This window comes from Rhinatrema bivittatum, chromosome 4 (genome assembly GCF_901001135.1).
Source record: "Rhinatrema bivittatum chromosome 4, aRhiBiv1.1, whole genome shotgun sequence".
Taxonomy (NCBI): Eukaryota; Metazoa; Chordata; class Amphibia; order Gymnophiona; family Rhinatrematidae; genus Rhinatrema; species Rhinatrema bivittatum.
This window is the reverse complement of record NC_042618.1, coordinates 443,476,069-443,494,911: the sequence shown is the minus strand read 5'-3', so window position 1 is coordinate 443,494,911 and position 18,843 is coordinate 443,476,069. Positions and strand designations below refer to the sequence as shown.

At 48.2% G+C, this 18,843-nt stretch overlaps 1 protein-coding gene across 2 annotated transcripts in view; it reads left to right on the top strand.

The window, feature by feature from the left end:
- Positions 1 to 18,843, top strand: part of PLXNC1 (plexin C1) — a 109,432-nt gene that overhangs the window by 46,236 nt on the left and 44,353 nt on the right. For both annotated transcript variants that reach the window (XM_029601621.1, XM_029601622.1), the window contains exons 17-20: positions 191 to 294; positions 2,943 to 2,996; positions 13,054 to 13,187; positions 16,384 to 16,582. In XM_029601621.1, the coding sequence (XP_029457481.1) occupies positions 191 to 294; positions 2,943 to 2,996; positions 13,054 to 13,187; positions 16,384 to 16,582 (491 nt within the window). The remainder of the gene's footprint in view (positions 1 to 190; positions 295 to 2,942; positions 2,997 to 13,053; positions 13,188 to 16,383; positions 16,583 to 18,843) is intronic.

Here is an 18,843-nt window from a genome sequence, read left to right as displayed (position 1 = left end):
GGGTGAAGTTAGCTGGGTACCTTGACCTGCTCACCGAGTATTGACCTCTGATTCGTAAAGCAGAGGAATGAAATGCAGGTTTCCATGTGTGCATTACTATGTGAGCCCTCCGGGATGTGTCTGTAGCACTACGTTATTAAAATGTTTCTACTCTGTGATTTGTGTGTGTGTCTGGACGTCGTTCTTCTAGGTTTTGCTGAGCTCCAGATGGATAAATTGGATGTGGTGGCTACCTCTGGTACTATTCCTTTCCTTGACTACAAGCATTTTGCCCTCAGAACTTTCTTCCCTGAGGTAAATAAGAGTTTAGAGATCTTTCTTGTAATCTCTGGTGGATACTGAAGACGGTAGCAGAACATAGCAGCACTGACTGTTGTAACACTACATAGTGCTACAACCTTACACCACATTTTTTCAACTCCCAACAAATAGTTGATCTTTTAGTAGACAAAGCATGAGCCTACTGGAATCTGTGGAAGAGAAGATTCATAAATAAATATTGATTTTCTCTAAATTTAAAAAAATGTCTACTAGGCTGCCAGATTTGCCCGAGAATTAAGTCTTGAGAATATTTACTTATATAGACTTTTTACCCCTGGAAAACATCTGTATCGGTCTGGGGTCCTTTTGTTCTGTGGTGGCAGTGTTCTAGAGATTTCCGCATTATTATCATGAGATTTAGGGGTAGATTTTCAATCGTGCGCATGTGCTTCCTGGCGCACACACATGGACGAGCCAATTTTATAACATGCACCCGCCAGCGTGCGCCTGTTATAAAATCCGATGGCCCGAGCGCACATGCACGTGCAGATTATATAATCCACGTGCGAACGTGCAGGCGGCGTGTGCAAGGGGGGAGAATTAATGCCACCTCTACACGGTGATGCATTCCAGCCTTTCCCCAGTTCCCTACCCCCCTACCTAAATTCCCTCCCTCTTCCCCTCTCCTCCCCACCCCCTAAACCCTACCTATTTTTTTGTTTTATAACTTACTTCAGGACCCCAGGCTGAAGTAAGTTGCGCGTGCCGGCGGGCGAGTCTTCGGGACAGCAATCAATGGCGCTGTCCTGGCCTGCCCCCCACCCAGACCTCGCCCGCCCCTTTGAAGAGGCCCGGCAGTTGTGCACGTGGCCGGGCCTCTTTGAAAATTCGTCCGGCGTGTGCAAGGCCCGGCCAGGCGCGTAAAGCCCAGGATTTATGCGCGCAGGGTTTTTAAAATCTACCCTTCGGTGAGTGAGCACGGGTGGCATTGCACAAGCCTCTAAATGCTGAACAAGGAAACGCTACGCAGCTTTTTTTTTTTTTTGTTGAAAATTCAGGCGGCGGAGAACTGGAATATCGTAATTCACAGAGCTCTTCATTAGTTAGGCACGCTGTGGATACTGTAGTTAGGTTAATCCCTGGGGGGGGGGGTGCAGGGCTAGGGTGGGGTTTCTGGTCAGAGAGCGGGCGTGGCTGAGAGGAAGCCAGGGGCACAGTGTGAGCTGCTTGCCCCGAGCGAGGCTGCCAGAGGCAACTTCCCACTCACCCTGCTAGGGCCTGCCGGGCATTCGTCCACATTATAGTGTCCCAGTCCCACTCGTTTCTGGTTCAGCCGGAGTGGCCAGTGTGGGGGGCGGGACCCCTTTCAGCACCGGGTCAGAAGCAGTCGCCTCACTTGCCGGCCCTTAAGGTTATCCCCTGACTAGAACTTTCAGAAAGGTAGATTAAAAGGCGTGAGATGGAAAGAAGGCAGAGAAAGGTATTCGGATTCCCTGTAAGTGTAAGAAAAATCCTAAGCAGTGCGCATGTATGTGAAAGGATTTGAGTGCAGCATGTGCACTTGTGCTTGTCACTGTGTCGGAGCACACAGATCCCTTGGCTCTATGATCATAACTAAGTTTTCTCCTCGTTATGAGGCAACAGTTTCTCTGTTAAAAGGCATCCTGCAAATAATGAGGAAATAGCTGCTCACCTCATCATGGGAACAAAGAGGCAAATGCTGACTATTAGATTTCATTGCTTTAAACAGAAGCATGTGAGTGGCAAAGAACATTAGAAATACATGAAAGGCAGGCAGCATTACAAAATGGAATTAATGTGGATGCAGTACCACCCCCAGTAACTCATCAGGATTACCCCTGCTGGCAAAGCTTCCATGTGCATTGCCCCGCATCCCAATTCAAGCAGCAGCCCAGTGCCACTGTCACCTGATGCCCTCCCCAGGTGAGCCAAGGATCCCCCCCCCCGCAGGGTCGATCCCTCAGGTCCCCAAACGTGAGGGGCACAGAAGTGCATGAAGTCATCAGGTGCCATATTGTCAGTTGTCACCAGCAGGCATGGCGGAGCATCCCCTCCTGCTCCAGCAGTCCTCTGGAAGACCACCAAGGCAGTAGGAGGTGGGGGAGCGGCGTAGGGGGTCGGCCCCATTGGTCCCCTTGAGATCGGCTTAGTGGGTGCTGTTTTATGTGTTAGCCGCAGAGGGCTAACACAATAGCTACATCTCCTAAGTGGAGTTAAGTCTTTGCGTTAGTCCGTGGGTTAATGCAAATCGCAGAGCTTAGCGTGAACTGCAGTAAACCGTTTGGACATTTACGTGCTGCTCTGTGTGCCTTTGCTTGCGAAGCAATGTTGGGCAGGAATTATTTAGTAACTATTTTATTTATTTGATTCATTAATAAAATAAATAGATTGACTTACTCTAAAAATGTTTATTAGGTTGCCAGAGTCTTAAGTCGAGAAAATTAAGTTACATAGACGTTTTGCTCCTGGGGTGCAATCTGGGGTCCTTTTGTTCTGTGACGTCAATGTTGTAGAGGTACTGATATCAAATGGTGAGCAGAATAATTCCGCAGCTGTATCTTTAAGAAGTCTGCATTCACTGTGCCAGTATGCATTTGTCATGTATTGTCCTCTTCTTGTGCTACAAAGGTATTGTGTCCTTACATTTTCTTCTCTTCTAGTCATTAGGCTCAGCATTCAACTCCATGGAAGAGCTTTGTGCCACCCTTCCTCCAGTAAGTGTCTGCACAGAAATAAGTTCCTATCCAGATCCATTACCGCAGTTACTTGATTTGTGACTCTCCAGTTGCAACCCCAGAAGATTCTGCAGGTCTCCCAGTTCTGCTCCTCAGCCTTTCTAATAAAAGAATATTGCACTTACTTTAAAAGTAGAGTGCAGGAGTACAACCAGGAAACAGCTGGGCAGGGAATAGCATACAATAGGGAAGTTAGAGGGACTGCATCCTTTCCCTAAGGCAGCACTTTATCTCCCTCTATAATGTACTTTTATGAGTTTTCAAATATGTCTGCATGGTTGCAAAGTCCATGCATATTTTTACCCGTGGACTTTGCACCGTTTTTCAAAGGGAAAGAACGAGCATGTTTTTCCTGTGTAGAACTGTCCTGGAACAAAAGCACCCGCAGAGATTTGCACTGTGAAAAATAATGTGCATAGTTTTGAAAATGCCAAACTATACGCACATTGTTGTCTCTTCCACCTTAACCCCATCCCCACACAGTACGGGTAAAAGTACCCATGCTTCAGCCACATGGAGGGTGAGTAATCTTCAAACCCCTTTTACCTGGGTAAATAGCTTTTGAAAATTGCCCGGCCCAGGAAGCTAACTTTCAAACTGTGTGCAGAAGTATAAAATCAGCAGGTACTTTTGATCTGCAGACTCAGTTTTCACAGGGAAAAAGTCTCCTTTGAATATTGAGTCAGAATATTTTGAGCACAGACCTGCAGCTGCTATTTGTATGGATACTTTTTCCAGCAAAATTATGCACGGACACACATAAGTGCTAACCCCACCTTCACTTTTTGCACATACTAGTACACATGTACAGGCACCATGTATGTACTTTTACATGCAGATAGGATAGGACATTTTCAAAGACCCCGCTTCTGCGTGTTAAATGCTGTTTTATGAGCAGAAATGACTTTGCAAATTGCCCTTGCCACAGGGGAAAGGATAGAACCTAAGAGGGAACTCTTTGAACATTAACAGTGAGTGGTAGGAATGTGCTTTCGTTGTTGTTCGTTCCAGTGGTTTGTGTGTGTACATTTTTTACATACATAAAATTTGATTTTGTGTGTAAGCACAGCCCTATGCGCATAAAATTCAAATTTATGCACAGAAAACAGCAATTATGTGCATAAATTACCAAAACTAAGCAAGTTGAATAAAGCACGGTGGGGGAAAAAGGACAAAATGAAAGAATAAATCCAACTGAAAATATTTTGTGTGCATCTCCCTAGCAAGTCTTAATTCCAGGAAACTTGAGAGTGCTGGGAAAACAGATGAAATGGGAAGCAATTAAGAGCCGAAAACTGAGTTCAGATAGAGAAGTGAAACCATATGAGAGCGAGGAGCTTGTGCATCAGCAGGAAAGGCTGCTTCAACTGAATACAGCGTGCAAGGTGTCTGAAGGGACCCCAGAGAAAGGAAAAGGGAGAGTCTGAAGAGAATGGCTCTCTGCAAAGCTTTCCAGAGACAAGGTGGAAGGGATGTAGAATGATAAGTAGTGGAGGGAGGAATAGGGGTCATGAAAAGCCTTAAAAATGACTTAAGAAACAACGGGAGGGCAAAGAAAATCTGAGAAAGTGGGACGAGTAAAAGATTTAAGCAGCTAAAAACACAAGTGCAGCATCACTTACCAGCACTAGAGACCGGTATCCTGAGGCGAAGAAAATGTTCCCTGTACGTAACCGGATCAGCCCAGACTGCTGGGTTATGCCTCGCTTCCAGCAGATGGAGACACAGAAAAACTTGAAGGGTACCCCCATAAGTACAGTACACCACCTGCAGCCCCCTTCAGTATTTCTCTGTCTCCAGCAGATGAAGGTGGCAGAACCTGTGGTCCTGGTAGCTTGATTCTTTAATTAAAAAAAAAAAAGAAGAAAGATATTTAGACATTAATCAGGAAGACAGGAAACCTGGTTTATTATCTATTGGCTAAATCAATGACACTGTTTCATTAAAACAAAACAAAAAAAAAGTAATTAGGTGAAGAGCACAGGAGCACGTCTCCCCTTGAGGGGAAGGCTCATCCACCTTCCTTCCTCAGTGATAGGCTTGGCGGGGGGGTCACTGGACCACCCGCATTCCCAGAGCGGTAGACGGTGAGTGACTGGGGGGGGATTTACCGGTGGGCCGGTCCCTCCCCCCCGGCCCAGAGACGTTAGTCGGGTGTGCTCTGGTCAGGCCCGCGCAGCTCATTTCGCCACGCTAAAGTAAAAAAAAAGGAAATAAGTCAGGCAGCGCCAATTCCCTGTACGTACCGGATCAGTCCAGACTCCTGGGTTTTGCCTCTGCACCAGCAGGTGGAGACAGAGCAAGATTTGACAGGCTCTGCCATAAGTACCAGGGTGCCACCCACAGCCTGTCAGTATTACTCTGTCTCCAGTAGATGGTCCGGGTGCTTGACCCACAGTCTTTACTGATTTAAAAAAAAAAAAGAAGAGAAAGGGATAATAAAAAAGGGGTTTCTATAGTTAGTTTTTGTGTCCTTTTCTTCCTATAATTAAGTTTGAAAAAAAAAAAAGAAGAAGTTTGGAGATCAACGTTGGTCTGAGCCTCCCAGGGGTTTACCAGGTCCTGAGGGGACCATCCCCCCTGGCTGTTAGGCTGCTGAGGCTTAGGGTTGAGAACCCTGCAGGTTAGTTCCAGCCCAGCTGGGATGATACCGGGGAGCCCGGCTCACTCACCCCAACCAGACCGCTTCAGCACTCGCCAAGGGACAGCGTCATGGAAAAAAAAAAAAAAGGTAAATGTTTTAGCGCGTCGTTCGGTTCCAGTGGCAGCAGTCTGTGTGCGATTCCCTGTTCCCCCGGTCCCCCCGATAACCTAAATTTTTCTTTTTTGTTTCTTGTTTGGTGTATTTTCTTCTTTCCGTTGGTGATGCCACGTGGTGCGGCTTGTGCGGCCTGCGGCTCGGCATGCGCGCGCGCCTTTCCAGGGATGGGCTGTGCTCAGCCTGCATCCCTGGCGGCGAGGGTACCTCGGGGTCGGCTCGGGGGGGGGTGGTCGTTCAGAGGAGCACCATGACTCTAGCCTTCGGGGAGCTCCCAGCGTCCGGTCCCAGACAGCTCCCTACTGGTGCGGCAAAAGCCGCCATTTTGGCTCTGGTCCTGCTGGCGGCTCTGATCGCGGGGGGGGCAGAAATTCGCCGCCCTCCCTCTCCCCTCAAAGACCGGTCCCGCGGTCTATTTTGCCGGCGGGGGCCTTCGGAGGAGTGGCAGGGGATGTTTCAGGAGCAGAATCGGATGTCTCCTGCTCCTCCTTCTCGTCCGAATTTATCTTGGTGATGCATAGGGCCTTTAAAGCCCACAAGGCCCATAAGCAACACTCTTCAGCGGCAGGAGGGTTCAAGGGGCCACAGTCTACGGATAAGGGCCCCCCCCCGGCCAGGGGCCACAGCGGAACCCCCGTGGTCAAAACGGCCATTGCGGGCTCTCCCTCCCCAGGGGGACTCGGATTCTCCGTCAGAGTCCACGGATCAGGAGGATCTGGAGGGGCTGTCCCCACCCCCGAGAGGGGTGGATGGTGATCCGTCGTAAGGTGCTACGCGACAGAGCCAGGCCTCGGAGGGCGATGATCCCAGGGTAATTCGTCTCTTCCGTAGGGACGAGCTTGCCCCTCTCATTCCCGCGATCCTGGAGGAATTAGGGATCGCTACACCCCCAGAGGAGTCCTGGCTTGGCTCGATGGATCCGGTGTTGTTGGGCCTGAGTGGTCCTCCCACGACTTTTCCCTTTCATTTTTCGGCTACGGACTTGCTCTTTTGGGAATGGCATACCCCGGACTTGGAGTTGAAGGTCACAAAGGCTATGGATAAGCTTTATCCTTTGCCCGAGGATGCCTTGGAGGTTCTGCGAGTTCCCAAAGTGGATACAGCTGTGTCAACGGTGACAAAGAGGACTACTATTCCAGTCACAGGAGCCACGGCGCTGAAGGACCTCCAGGATCAGAAACTGGAGGTCCAGCTTAAGAAGATATTCGAAGTATCCGCCCTCGCGGCGCGAGCAGCAATTTGTAGTAATTTTGCCTTAAGGGCTGGTCTGCGTTGGGTTCAGCAGCTCCTCGCCAATGAAGGCCTCTCGGAGGAGGAAGCCTGCCAGGCAGGTCGCCTCGAGGCGATCGTGGCTTATAGTGCAGGTGCCCTGTATGATCTTCTGCGAACCTCCGCGCGCTCCATGGTTTCGGCTGTCTCAGTGAGAAGACTATTGTGGTTGCGGAACTGGTCCGCGGATGGAGCCTCCAAGTCCAGGCTGGGCTCCTTACCCTTTAAGGGCAAGCTTTTGTTTGGTAAGGAATTGAAGGATATGATTCAGCTTCTGGGAGAGAATAAGGGCTATTGTCTCCCGAAGGACAAAGCGCGTCCCAGGGGGACCTTCTCGTCTAGATCACGGTTTCGGGGAAATTGGAAAGTCCATACCTCTCGTCCAGGTACCACTTCCCCTTCCTTCAGGTCGGGGGGGGGGGGGGGGCAGGCAGCAGTCTCAGTTCTTTCGAGGTAGGCGCTTTGGTAGGCCTGCTTCCTTCCAATCGACCCCTGGGGTTAAGTCCACACAATGATGTCCGGCCGGTCCATTCCTCTGTACCCAGGGTAGGGGGCTCTCTTCTATGAGGAATGGACCACAGTCACGACGGACCAATGGGTGCTCTCGGTGATAAGTCACGGCTACGCTTTAGATTTTGTGCGCCAACCCCGCCCTCTGTTTTTCCCATCCCCGTGCGGGTATGCCTACAAGCGCCGAGCAATTCAGTAGACCTTGGTTCCCCTGCTGGACCTGGGAGCGATTGTTCCAGTCCCACCCCTGGAACAACGAAAAGGACATTACTCCATACACTTTGTCGTGCCAAAGAAGGAAGGGTCCTTCCATCCCATACTAGAACTAAAGTGAGTCAACAAATGTCTGTGGATTCCTCGTTTTTGTATGGAAACGTTGCGCTCAGTAATTGCTTCCGTGAGTCCGGGGGAATTCTTGGTATGTCTGGATCTCATGGAGGCATACTTGCACATTGGGATCAGGAAGGATCATCAGAAGTATCTTCGGTTCTATGTCTTGGGAAGACATTACCAGTTTCAGGCGTTCCTTCCTCAGTGGTAGGGGGGATCTCCCTCCACAGCTTTCCGCATGATCAAAGTCCTGGGTCTCCTCAGGACTTTTGTTCAACCCCTCCGGCGCCTTTAGGAATGCACCCGAGGGGAAATTTAAAGGGACAACCACCCCTTTCGGCTGACTTTGTTTTATGAATGCATAAGGCATACCTAGCTAGCCTTATGCCTTCAGGAGAGCCGGAGCCCCCTCCAAGTCGACCTGCAGTTGACCCCTCTCCTCCCAGAAAAGTCCCTAGGGCGGATCCTCCAGAGGTTTCTCGGATTCAGGTGGTCCGGGGAGCGTCCAGTACCAGGGACCAGGGGAATACTACCCCGGCAGATCCGCTTCAGGCTGACGCGGATGAGAATTCTGAGCGGGTGGCGCCTGTGGAAGGGGATGATCCTCAAGTCCTTAGGCTCTTTCATAGGGATGAGTTAGAGCCGATGATCCCGCATGTTCTCGCGGAGCTGAGAATTCTGGCCATACAGGCATCCCAGGATCAGGATACAGTGGACCCAGTGCTTTCTGGTCCATGCCCCCCGGCTTGAACTTTCCCATTCCATTCAATGTTACTTCAGCTTATGTTTCGGGAATGGAATACTCCAGAGGCTAGCCTTCGGGTGGGCTGGGCTATGGACACTTTGTACCTGCTGCCGGACGACTCTCTGGATCTCCTCAAGGTTCCTAAGGTTGATGCGGCCGTGTCTGTGGTCACGAAGCGTACGACAATTCTGGTTGTTGGGGTGGCTGCTCTTGATCCTCAGGATCGTAAGCTTGAGGTTCTTCTCAAAAGAATCTTCGAGGTGTCGGCCCTGGGGATTAGGGTGGCTGTTTGTAGCAGTTTGATGCGACGTGTGAGTCTCCGGTGGGTGTGCAGCAGCTCCTGAGCGCCAGGGAGCTTTCCCCGGAAGAGGCAGAGCAGGATGATCGATTGGAGGCAGCGGTGGCGTATGGAGCTGATGCCTTGTATGATCTCCTCCGTACGTCTTCCCGCACTATGGCTTCCGTAGTGTCATCCTGCAGACTTTTGTGGTTACGTAATTAGTCAGTGGATGTCTCATCCAAGTCGCAGTTGGGAGCCTTTCCTTTTAGGGGAAAATTCCTTTTTGGGGATGATTTGGAGCAGCTCATTAAATCCTTTGGAGATAATAAGGTGTACAAGCTCCCTGAGGATAGGCCAAAGGCCTCCAGGGGTTTTGGGCCTTCCTGTTCTCATTTTCGAGGCCAGCATCCTTTTTGCCAGTCTAAGCCAACCGCCTTTGGCCAGAGGCAGCCAGCTGGGAAGTCTCAGTCTTGGTCTCATTCCTTTCGTGGCCGTAGGCCTTCCTGAGATGGCAGCGCTCCAGGTGCAGCAGGAAATAAATCTTCCCAATGAAATAGCGCCAACCCACCCCTCTGTTCCGATGGTCGGGGAATGGCTATCCCTGTTTTACGAGGAGTGGATCAAAATCATGTCGGACCACTGGGTTCTAAGCATTATAGAACACTGTTACGCATTCGATTTTGCTCATCCATTGCGCAATCTGTTTCTAGTGTCTCCCTGCAGGTCCGTAGAGAAATGTTGCCAGGTGGATCAAACTTTGTTGGTTGATAGACCTAGGAGCAGTGAACCCGGTTCCTTCGGGCGAGCAAAGAATGGGCAGATATTCAATTTACTTTGTGGTTCCCAAGAAGGACTGGTCTTTCCGTCCGATTTTGGACTTGAAGAAGGTCAACCGAGTTCTTCGAGTGCCCCGTTTTCGCATGGAAACTCTATGGTCCGTAATCACCTCCATCAGAGGAGGAGAGTTTTTAGCTTCTCTCGATCTGACGGAGGCGTACCTACACATAGCAATTCTGAAGGACCATCGGCAATATCTTTGTTTCATGATCCTCGGCAAACATTACCAGTTTCAGGCCCTTCCCTTCGGGCTGGCTACCGCTCCCCGCACCTTTACCAAGGTGATGGTCGAGGTCGCAGCTGCTCTCAACAGGAGGGGATCCTGGTCCATCCTTACCTGGACGATTGGCTCATTCGAGCGAAGTCAAAGGAGCTATGCAAGACGGCGGGGGCCAAGGTGGTGCAGACCCTTCGCTCTCTGGGATGGATCATCAATTCGACCAAGAGCCAGTTGTGTGCTACCCAGATCCTGGATTTTTTGGGAGTGGTTCGATACTCAGATCGGGAAAGTCTTCCTTATGCAGGAACGGATAGACAAGCTGACATCCCACGTTCGTCGTCTCTTGGCTCTGCCGCTTCCCAAGGTATGGGATTACTTGCAAGTGTTTGGTTCTATGGCGTCTACACTGGAGTTGGTTCCTTGGGCCTTCGCTCATATGAGACTGTTGCAGAGGGCCTTGCTCTCATGTTGGAATCCCAAAATGAAGGAGTTCCAGATTCCCTTGCTGCTCCAGGAGCCCACCAGGTCCAGCCTTGCTTGGTGGTTGAAACCCGAACATTTGTCTTGGGGAGTAGAGCTAGAAGTTCCTCAATGGATCATTGCTATGACCAACGCTGGTCTTTCCGGTTGGGAGGCAGTTTGCCAATCTCAAGCGGCGCAAGGCCAATGGACACGGCAGGAAGAGCAATGGCCCATCAATCATCTGGATATATGAGTGGTACGATTGGCCTTGCAGAAGTTCCTTCCTCTCATCAGCCATCAGTCTGTGAGGGTTTTATCCGACAACACAACGATGGTGGCCTACATCAACCAGCAAGGAGGAACAAGGAGCTGTCCTGTGGCGTTGGAGGTGGACGAGCTCATGGCCTGGGCAGAGAGAAATCTGTCCAGGCTAGCGGCTTCTCACATTGCCGGGGTAGACAATGTTCAGGCAGATTTTCTGAGCTGACAGCGACTGGATCCCAGAGAGTGGGAGCTGTCTGACGAGGCATTCAAGTTGTTAACTCATCAGTGGGGGATTCCCCGCTTGGATTTGATGGCAACTTGGTTGAATGCCAAAGTACCTAGATTCTTCAGTCACAGGAGAGAGCATGGGGCGGAAGGAGTGGATGCTCTTGTTCTTCTGTGGCCCCACGACATTCTGCTCTACATTTTTCCTCCTTGGCCCCTGGTGGGCAAGGTTCTAAGAAGAATAGATGCCCATCCTGGCACGGTGGTTCTGGTGGCTCCGGAATGGCCACGGAGGCCGTGGTTCGCGGATCTCATCAACCTCACGGTGGATGGCCTGTTCCGTCTGGGTCATCTTCTGAATCTCCTGAGACAAGGTCCAGTATTTTTCAACCAGGTGGATCGCTTTTGTCTAGCAGCTTGGCTTATGAGAGGCGGCAGCTGAGAAAGAAGGGTTTTCCGGTTATGGTAATTTCCACTCTTTTACGGGCTCGCAAAACATCAACCTCTCTTACATATGTCCGGGTCTGGAAAGTTTTTGACTCTTGGTGCAGTAGATCGAAGGTTTCCCCTAGGCACGCCTCAATAGTCCACATTCTAGCCTTTTTACAAGAGGGTTTGGTGAAGGGGTTAGCTTTCAGTTCTCTAAGGGTGCAAGTGGCGGCTTTAGGCTGTTTACGAGGAAAGGTGGAAGGCGTGTCCATAGTGGCTCATCCTGATGTGGTGGGTTTTCTTAGAGGTGCTAAGCACTTGAATCCTCCCCTCCGGGCTGCTTGTCCATCTTGGAGTTTGAATTTGGTCCTTCGGATGTTGTGTGAACCTCCTTTTGAACCGCTCAAGTGCGTTACTTTAAAGGACCTTACGCTGAAAACGGTGTTTTGGTAGCTATCTGCTTGGCTCGGAGAGTTTCTGAGATTCAGGCACTATCTTGTCGTGAACCTTTTCTTAGGTTTTCGGATTCCGGTGTTTCTCTGCAAACGGTGGCATCTTTTCTTCCTAAGATTGTATCGGAATTTCACATGAACCAGTCGGTTGAGTTGCCTGCGTTTCCGGATTTGGATCAAGGTTTTCCGCATGCACACGAATTGAGGAGGTTGGATGTTAGGCGGGCACTTCTGTGTTATTTGGAGGTCACTAACAAATTTTGTTTGTCTGATCACCTTTTTGTTTTGTGGAGCGGTCTTAAGAAAGGGCATAAGACTTCCAAGACCACTATTGCCCAATGGTTGAAGGAGGCTATTACTTCAGTGTACATATGTTACAGGCGAGTGGTTCCTGAGGGTCTTAAGGCTCATTCGCTTCGGTCTCAGGCTGAAAGTCAGTTGGTTTCCCCCCAGGAGATCTGTAGAGCGGCGACTTGGAAGTCTTTGCATACTTTTGCTCGGCATTACCGTTTGGATGTTTGGGCTCCTGACTCCGAGAGTTTTGGAAGCGGGGTGCTTCGAGCGGGGCTTTCTAGGTCCCACCCCATGTAAGGCAGCTTGCGTACATCCCAGCAGTCTGGGCTGATCCGGGTATGTACAGGGAAAGGAAAATTGGTTCTTACCTGCTAATTTTCGTTCCTGTAGTACCATGGATCAGCCCAGACACCCGCCCAGAGTAGATGTTATTTAATTTTTGTTTCAGATCTGCTCAAACTTTTCCATTTTTCTGTCAGACTATATCAGAACGAAGATTTCACAGTGCTCTTAATCTGTACATAGTTGTTGGTCATTGATTTGATTTAGCCACTAAATTTGGATCACGGTTACCTGTTCGAATTTATGTTCTGCTTTGATCCTGCTTATACTGAAGGGAGTTGCAGGTGGTGCACCGTAATTACAGGGGGTGCCCTTCAAGTTTTCTCTGTCTCCATCTGCTGGAAGGGAAGCATAACCCAGCAGTCTGAGCTGATCCATAGTACTACAGGAACGAAAATTAGCAGGTAAGAACCAATTTTCCTTTAGCAAAGATGAAAGGAGAAATGTTATGTTCTGAAAAGCACGACCAAGAGAGGAAGGGCTAGGACTCGGGTTTCACTTGAGAACTTCCAGAGTGCCGGCTTTGAAAAATATGGAATGACGTCCATGTTGTATTCGCTAACTTTTCTGACTGTATGCACTTGGCCAGAAGTCAGCAGTTTTATTCTCCTTGTATTAGTCGTTTCAGACAGGTGACCCCGTTGAGCAGAATGAGTGCCTGACAGAGCTGAGTGCTCTAATTTGTAACAAGACGTTTCTTGTTGCTCTCATCCATACCCTGGAAAATCAGAACAGTTTCTCGATCAAGGACAGGTAGAGTATATTTAATTATTCTGGCTTAAAAAATGTGTGATCCTCAGTCAAAATGCATAAATCAGTTGTTGCTGAGCAAAATTTTCTGCACTATTTTGTTCCATGCTATGACCCATTTTATGGCTAAACAGACTCGATTAAATGGGCCAACTTATCTATGGAGAGAATCCACAGTGCCTTACGGACTGTCCATGTTGGTAATAGTCACTGGAAATGGCCAGATCTGTCACTGACGTTAGCCCATTCAGCCATTTTCAGTAAAAAAAATGTCCACCTAAATCAAATAAATTGGCCCCTTCATGTTTAAATGAATCCAGCTAGATGTTGATGTCTGTGTCAGATGTCACTCTTGACAGGTTGTGTATGCAGGTCTCAGAGATTCTGTGCTGATGCCGCAGTAGGAATATCACTTGGTTTCCCTTTTTGCCCCATCCAGGCTAATATTTCTTTTCTACCAGGGACAGATTTTGGGGTACCCAGGGGCTTACTAATATTAGGCAGCTAAGGGATGATGAGACAAGGAATATTTAGAATCTCCAACAATTACAGAGGGTATTTCTACTCCCCTACCAACACCTTTTTTGGGTACTTGTAAGTTTGCCATTATGTATCGACCGTAGGACTGAATGGGGAACAAATTAAAAAGGAGCTGTAACTTGCTGATGAGATGGAGCTGAATGCACGGGGGGGGGGGGGAATTCAATTTCTCAGTGGTATGCCTATTGTAAACACATTAGGGGGGGTGATGGGCTGAATGGGCTGATGAGTTATTGGCAAAGGGGAATGGAGAGCTCATTTATGCTTGATCGGATTAAGGCTTTAATCCAAGCCATAATTAGCCTCCCTGTAGAGGTAAATCTGAAAGAAATGCAGTACCAAATATTATACCATTGTCAAGTGGATAGGGTACGCGTGCATAAGGTGAGGGATGGTGGGGACGGATGGCTGTCATATGTGTTATACGGGAGAAGGTCCTTTTGTGCATGTTTTTCTTACTTGTCCTAAGAACGACCCATTCTGGCGGGAGGTGATAAAATCCTGTGTACGAAGATAAATCTGCCGTTCCGGGTGAGGGGGTGGGGTGGGAATTCTTCTTCTGGCAGATGTGCAGACCTCAGTAGATTTGCACACGGATTTGTCCAGGGGGTTTCAGCTCTTTTTGGAAATAGCATTATTAATGGTGCGTAAATGTATCCTCGAAGAATGCATCGCGGATTGTCCTCCCTCAGTCTGCAGTGAGGCAGGATTATATGCTCACTCTTATGCAAACGGAAAGATATGAAGTAAAGATTCATGAAGATTATGTAAAGGCATGGCATTGTTTCTTGGATTATTTTGTGAAGAAGTGACCAAACTGCCTTATACAATGTAGGTTATTCCCCAGTGTGGGCACAACCCAGTCGCACCCGTAGGGTTTTTTCATTATCCAACCAAAGGGGTGGAAAATAAGAGGGGTGGTATGAAAGTATGTGAATGCGGTTGAATGAAGGAAGGGTGGTGGGGTCGGGAATCTATCAGTAGGGATGATTTATTTTGGAAAAAGCTGCGGTAGGAATGTTTACTTCTGTGCACTGTTATTGCTCTGTTCAATATGTTCTTGGCCTTATGCGCTGCATTTTTATAATCTTCTGTTGATGTACATTTATTACCTTTATCACAATAAAACAGATTTTTTTAAACATGCAGGGTACACACCAGTCCAGGCTCATGGCTATACAAAAGTTGGTAGGAGATAGTTCAGAAACGTTGACTGAGATGCGATGAGTGCAAATCTGCACGTAATTAAGCAAAGTTTCCAAAATGAAGTGGTGCAGAGGAGCAACAGCACCACCAGCTGCAGTCAAGTGAATGTCCATGTTAATGAACGTAATAGTAGAATCCTTATTTGGATCGCACTCTGTATCTAAACGCCATGGTTCCCAGGCTAATCTGCTGCTGCAGTGGCAGAGCGGTAGGACCTGAAGCCCACTCTCTCTTCTAAAAGCAAAAGCTAAAAGCAAACTGTTTCTTCTCTAAAGGGCAGTGACTCCCACTGGCAGGAGCATGGGATTTGCAGTGAAAGACCGGCCCCTCCTGTAGCATCCAAGAAGAGTCACTGGGGCTACTTCTCTAAAGCATTCTCGGTTTCAGAAGGAAAGTGTCACTACTGGAACTGATCGGCCGTGGGAATTGTCCTCCACCCACATTTCTTTTCTTGGCATGGCCTGTAATTCTGCTAGAACCTTATTTTAATTGTTTAAGGGGAGACGCATCTGAACAGTTCTTCGCCTCCTTGCCCGGTTCAAAATATTACTTTTTCTGAGGGCAGGAGGCTCTGCAGATCTAATTGTTCTGCTTAGCAATTCCAGGAGGAAATCCGTGGTTAGCCTTCTCTTTTGAACTCTAAGCCTTGTGAACCTGCTCAAAAAGATCTGACTAAGCCTCCCTGCAATCTTCACCTCTGTGTGAAAGCCTTCTCATTAGCATGGGTTTGCCACCTTCCTGTGGTCACCCCAAAGAGGTTCATGCAGCCCTGGTTTTGCCTGGTTGCATGAATGGGATTTGCAGTTCTGATTTTATCAATAAAAGAATTAGGATACATCTCTGTGTACACAGTGGGGGTAAAATTAGCCTCGTTGGGTTGACCTGGATGAGTTGGCAGCCCTAGAAAGGTTTGGTATTAATGTCTGTCTTTTGCCACGTGTTGCTTATCTAAGTAATAGCAGAACAGGATATGCTTTTCAGGATTTTGAGGGATACTTGGGTGGGAGGTGGGCAGTGTACTGTGAGATCAAAGGTCATGTGTTTGCAGCAACCATAGGGTACATTGAAATGTTTTGATGCCTACCCTTGAGGATGTTATCAAGCCTATGAAATATCCTGAGATTAAAACAACCTTATGATCTGCATTTAAAATAAGAGCAAATTAGCATTTAACCCATTCTCACCTGCCTCAGTCGGTATTTCATTAAATTAAGAGTACATTTTGATGTCAGACATTTTTTTAAAGCTGCATTTTTGTTAGCCAGCACCTCATGATGTGCTGATAAATGAATGAATGAATTTGCATGACGTTGCCTGACCCGATGAATCACAAGACATTTTTTTTTTCTCAGTTACATTGAAGCAATGGGAACTGTTCGTGGCATCCAGTAAGCCTAGGCTTCACTTGACAGAATGACGAATATGGTGCCTGTCTTTTTCTTTTCCTTCTTAGGTGCATGTTTGCATCCTTCTTGGCTGTTGCACTCCAGAATAAACTCGTCTACCTGACGCGTATACTGGAGGTCCTGACCAGGGACCTGATGGAGCAGTGTAGCAGCAGCCACCCCAAGCTCATGCTGCGGCGAACGGAGTCTGTCATGGAAAAGCTGCTGACAAACTGGATGTCCACCTGCCTGTACGGGTTCCTCCGGGTGAGTGCCAGAGATAACTAGAGGGCGTGTTAAGCTTGTACGAGAGGGGGCGTTGCAGTTTTCCCACGCAGTTTGTGGGTTGTTTTTTTTTTTTAAATGGATCAGATTGGCATGATCCAGGATTGTGATCCAGTGAATTCTTGCCCATGCGAGGTATCCCCGATTAGAGACGGGGTTTGCGGGTCAGGAACCATGATCCCAACGTTTTTGGTCCGTCTCTCATGTTTTTGGATACGTTTGAATTTTGCAGGATGAATGGAGGTTTGGGCTGTCAGATGGGTGGGGATGGGGAACAATATTTAGATCACTAGTCAGTGGGTTCCTGAAAGAGGTTTTTGAAATCACAGTAAAAATCCAAACGAGGCAGTATGGGAGGTAAATTTAAACTCTATACCCCTAGGATTTATTTATTTATTTATTTAACAACTTTTTTTATGCCGACATTCATAGGTACATCGTATCGGTTTACAAAGAACTAAGAGAAATACAACAAACAGGGCAAAAGGGGAAGGGTACAAATAACAATAGACATAGATTAACTAATAAGAATGTAAAAATAGGATCTGATTTTACCTTTATCACTGGGACTACAGATAACTGGAAAAATAAAAATGGATTCACATTCAGCATATTGCCCATAGAAGAGTAATTAGAAGAAGTAATTATTTAGCTTGTAGAAATAGCCAATAAAACAAATGATCTTATAAACACTACTGAAAACAATCCTCATAATGATAATTTATTTGTGCGATTCTGGATTACTGTCTACTTCCCGTAGCTGGGACAGAGTATATTTCTTATTGCTAGGAGCAGTTACTATAGAGGAGACAAAATTCCAGGCTGCCCGGTACAGAGTATGCTAAGTATTAATACAAAAAAAGTATTAGTGTATGAAAAAGGAAGTGAACGAATTTAACCATCTTTAATTAATAAATAAAGAGTCCTTGAAGAAATGGCCTCATCTGAACTGAACAAAAGAAGAACATAAAAACATTTCATAGCCCAGGAACTTGCCAAATTGTATTAGAGCAAAGTTCCAGCCAGCCCAGCATTCTGGCTGTGAGAGTTGCAAAGAGCAGACGACGCCTAGAGGAACGGCGGAAGCTCCTTTCCTTGGGCAGTCTTTAATTTTGTAACATATCGTTGCATAAATCAGGCAGCAGGCAAGCATGAGTCTGCTCTGAAAATGATCCCGCCAAAGTGGTGTGCACGCCGTTGCGCCGGCTGTTTGGTGCACACGGTTTTGTCGAGGAAAATTTGCGCGCCTGCTTTGTAAAATCAAAAAAGTGTGCGCGTGCAAAGTCCCAACCCCGCCCAGACTCCACCCTCCTAGAACGCCGCGTGTGGTGTGCATGGGCGTAATTTTATGCCCACACAGTTTTCTAAAGAGCCATTTGTTTTGGTAATGCACTGCTTTCCCTGGGTGCCAATGGTGGGGGTGGAGAGGGGGACAGACCCCCCTCTCTTTTAGAACACACAGAGTACCCCATTTTATATATATATATTACTATTAATGGGGACCCTTTGCCAGTATGTTTCATGCTGTCCTGTAGTGCACTATGTCATTTTATGCACTGCACATTGATTCTAGGACACCTCCAGTGCCAGGAACCACAGGAAGCTTGAAAAAATTAAAAGAAAACTCTTTGGGGGTCGATTTTAAGACCTGCGCGCGTCCATGGGTGCGCGGTTCCTGGAGCGCGCACATAGATGCGGCTATTTTATAACATGTGCATCAGCGCGCGCGTGTTATAAAATACAATATCCGCACGCACATGCACGGCAGATTTTGATATCCACACGCTCATATGTGTGCAGATGGCCTCCTCCGCGCGTGGGAGGCAATTTTAAAAAGGCCACATGTGGCGACGGGAGTTAGGCTTCCCCAGTTCCCTCCCAGTCCACTCCAATTAAGAAGCAGACTGGGAAGGAACTTCCCTACCTTCCTACCCTTTCCCCCTCCTCTCCTCTCCTCTCCTCTCCTCCCCTCTCCTCCCCAACCCCTAACCCCTTCCTAGCTACTTCCTATTTTTTTGTTCGATTACTTACTGCTCCTCGGGAAAATAATCTCTGCATGCTTCCGGCGCTGGTGTGCCCTTCCCTGAGACAACGCCGAATGGCGCTGTTCCGGTCCAACCCCCACCCTGCCCCTCCCCGCCCAGACCACACACCCCCGGCCCGCCCCTTTGGAAAGGCCCTGAACTTCAGTGCGTAACGGGGTTTACTCGGGTGGCTGGGCCATTCCGACAAGGCCCAGCCAC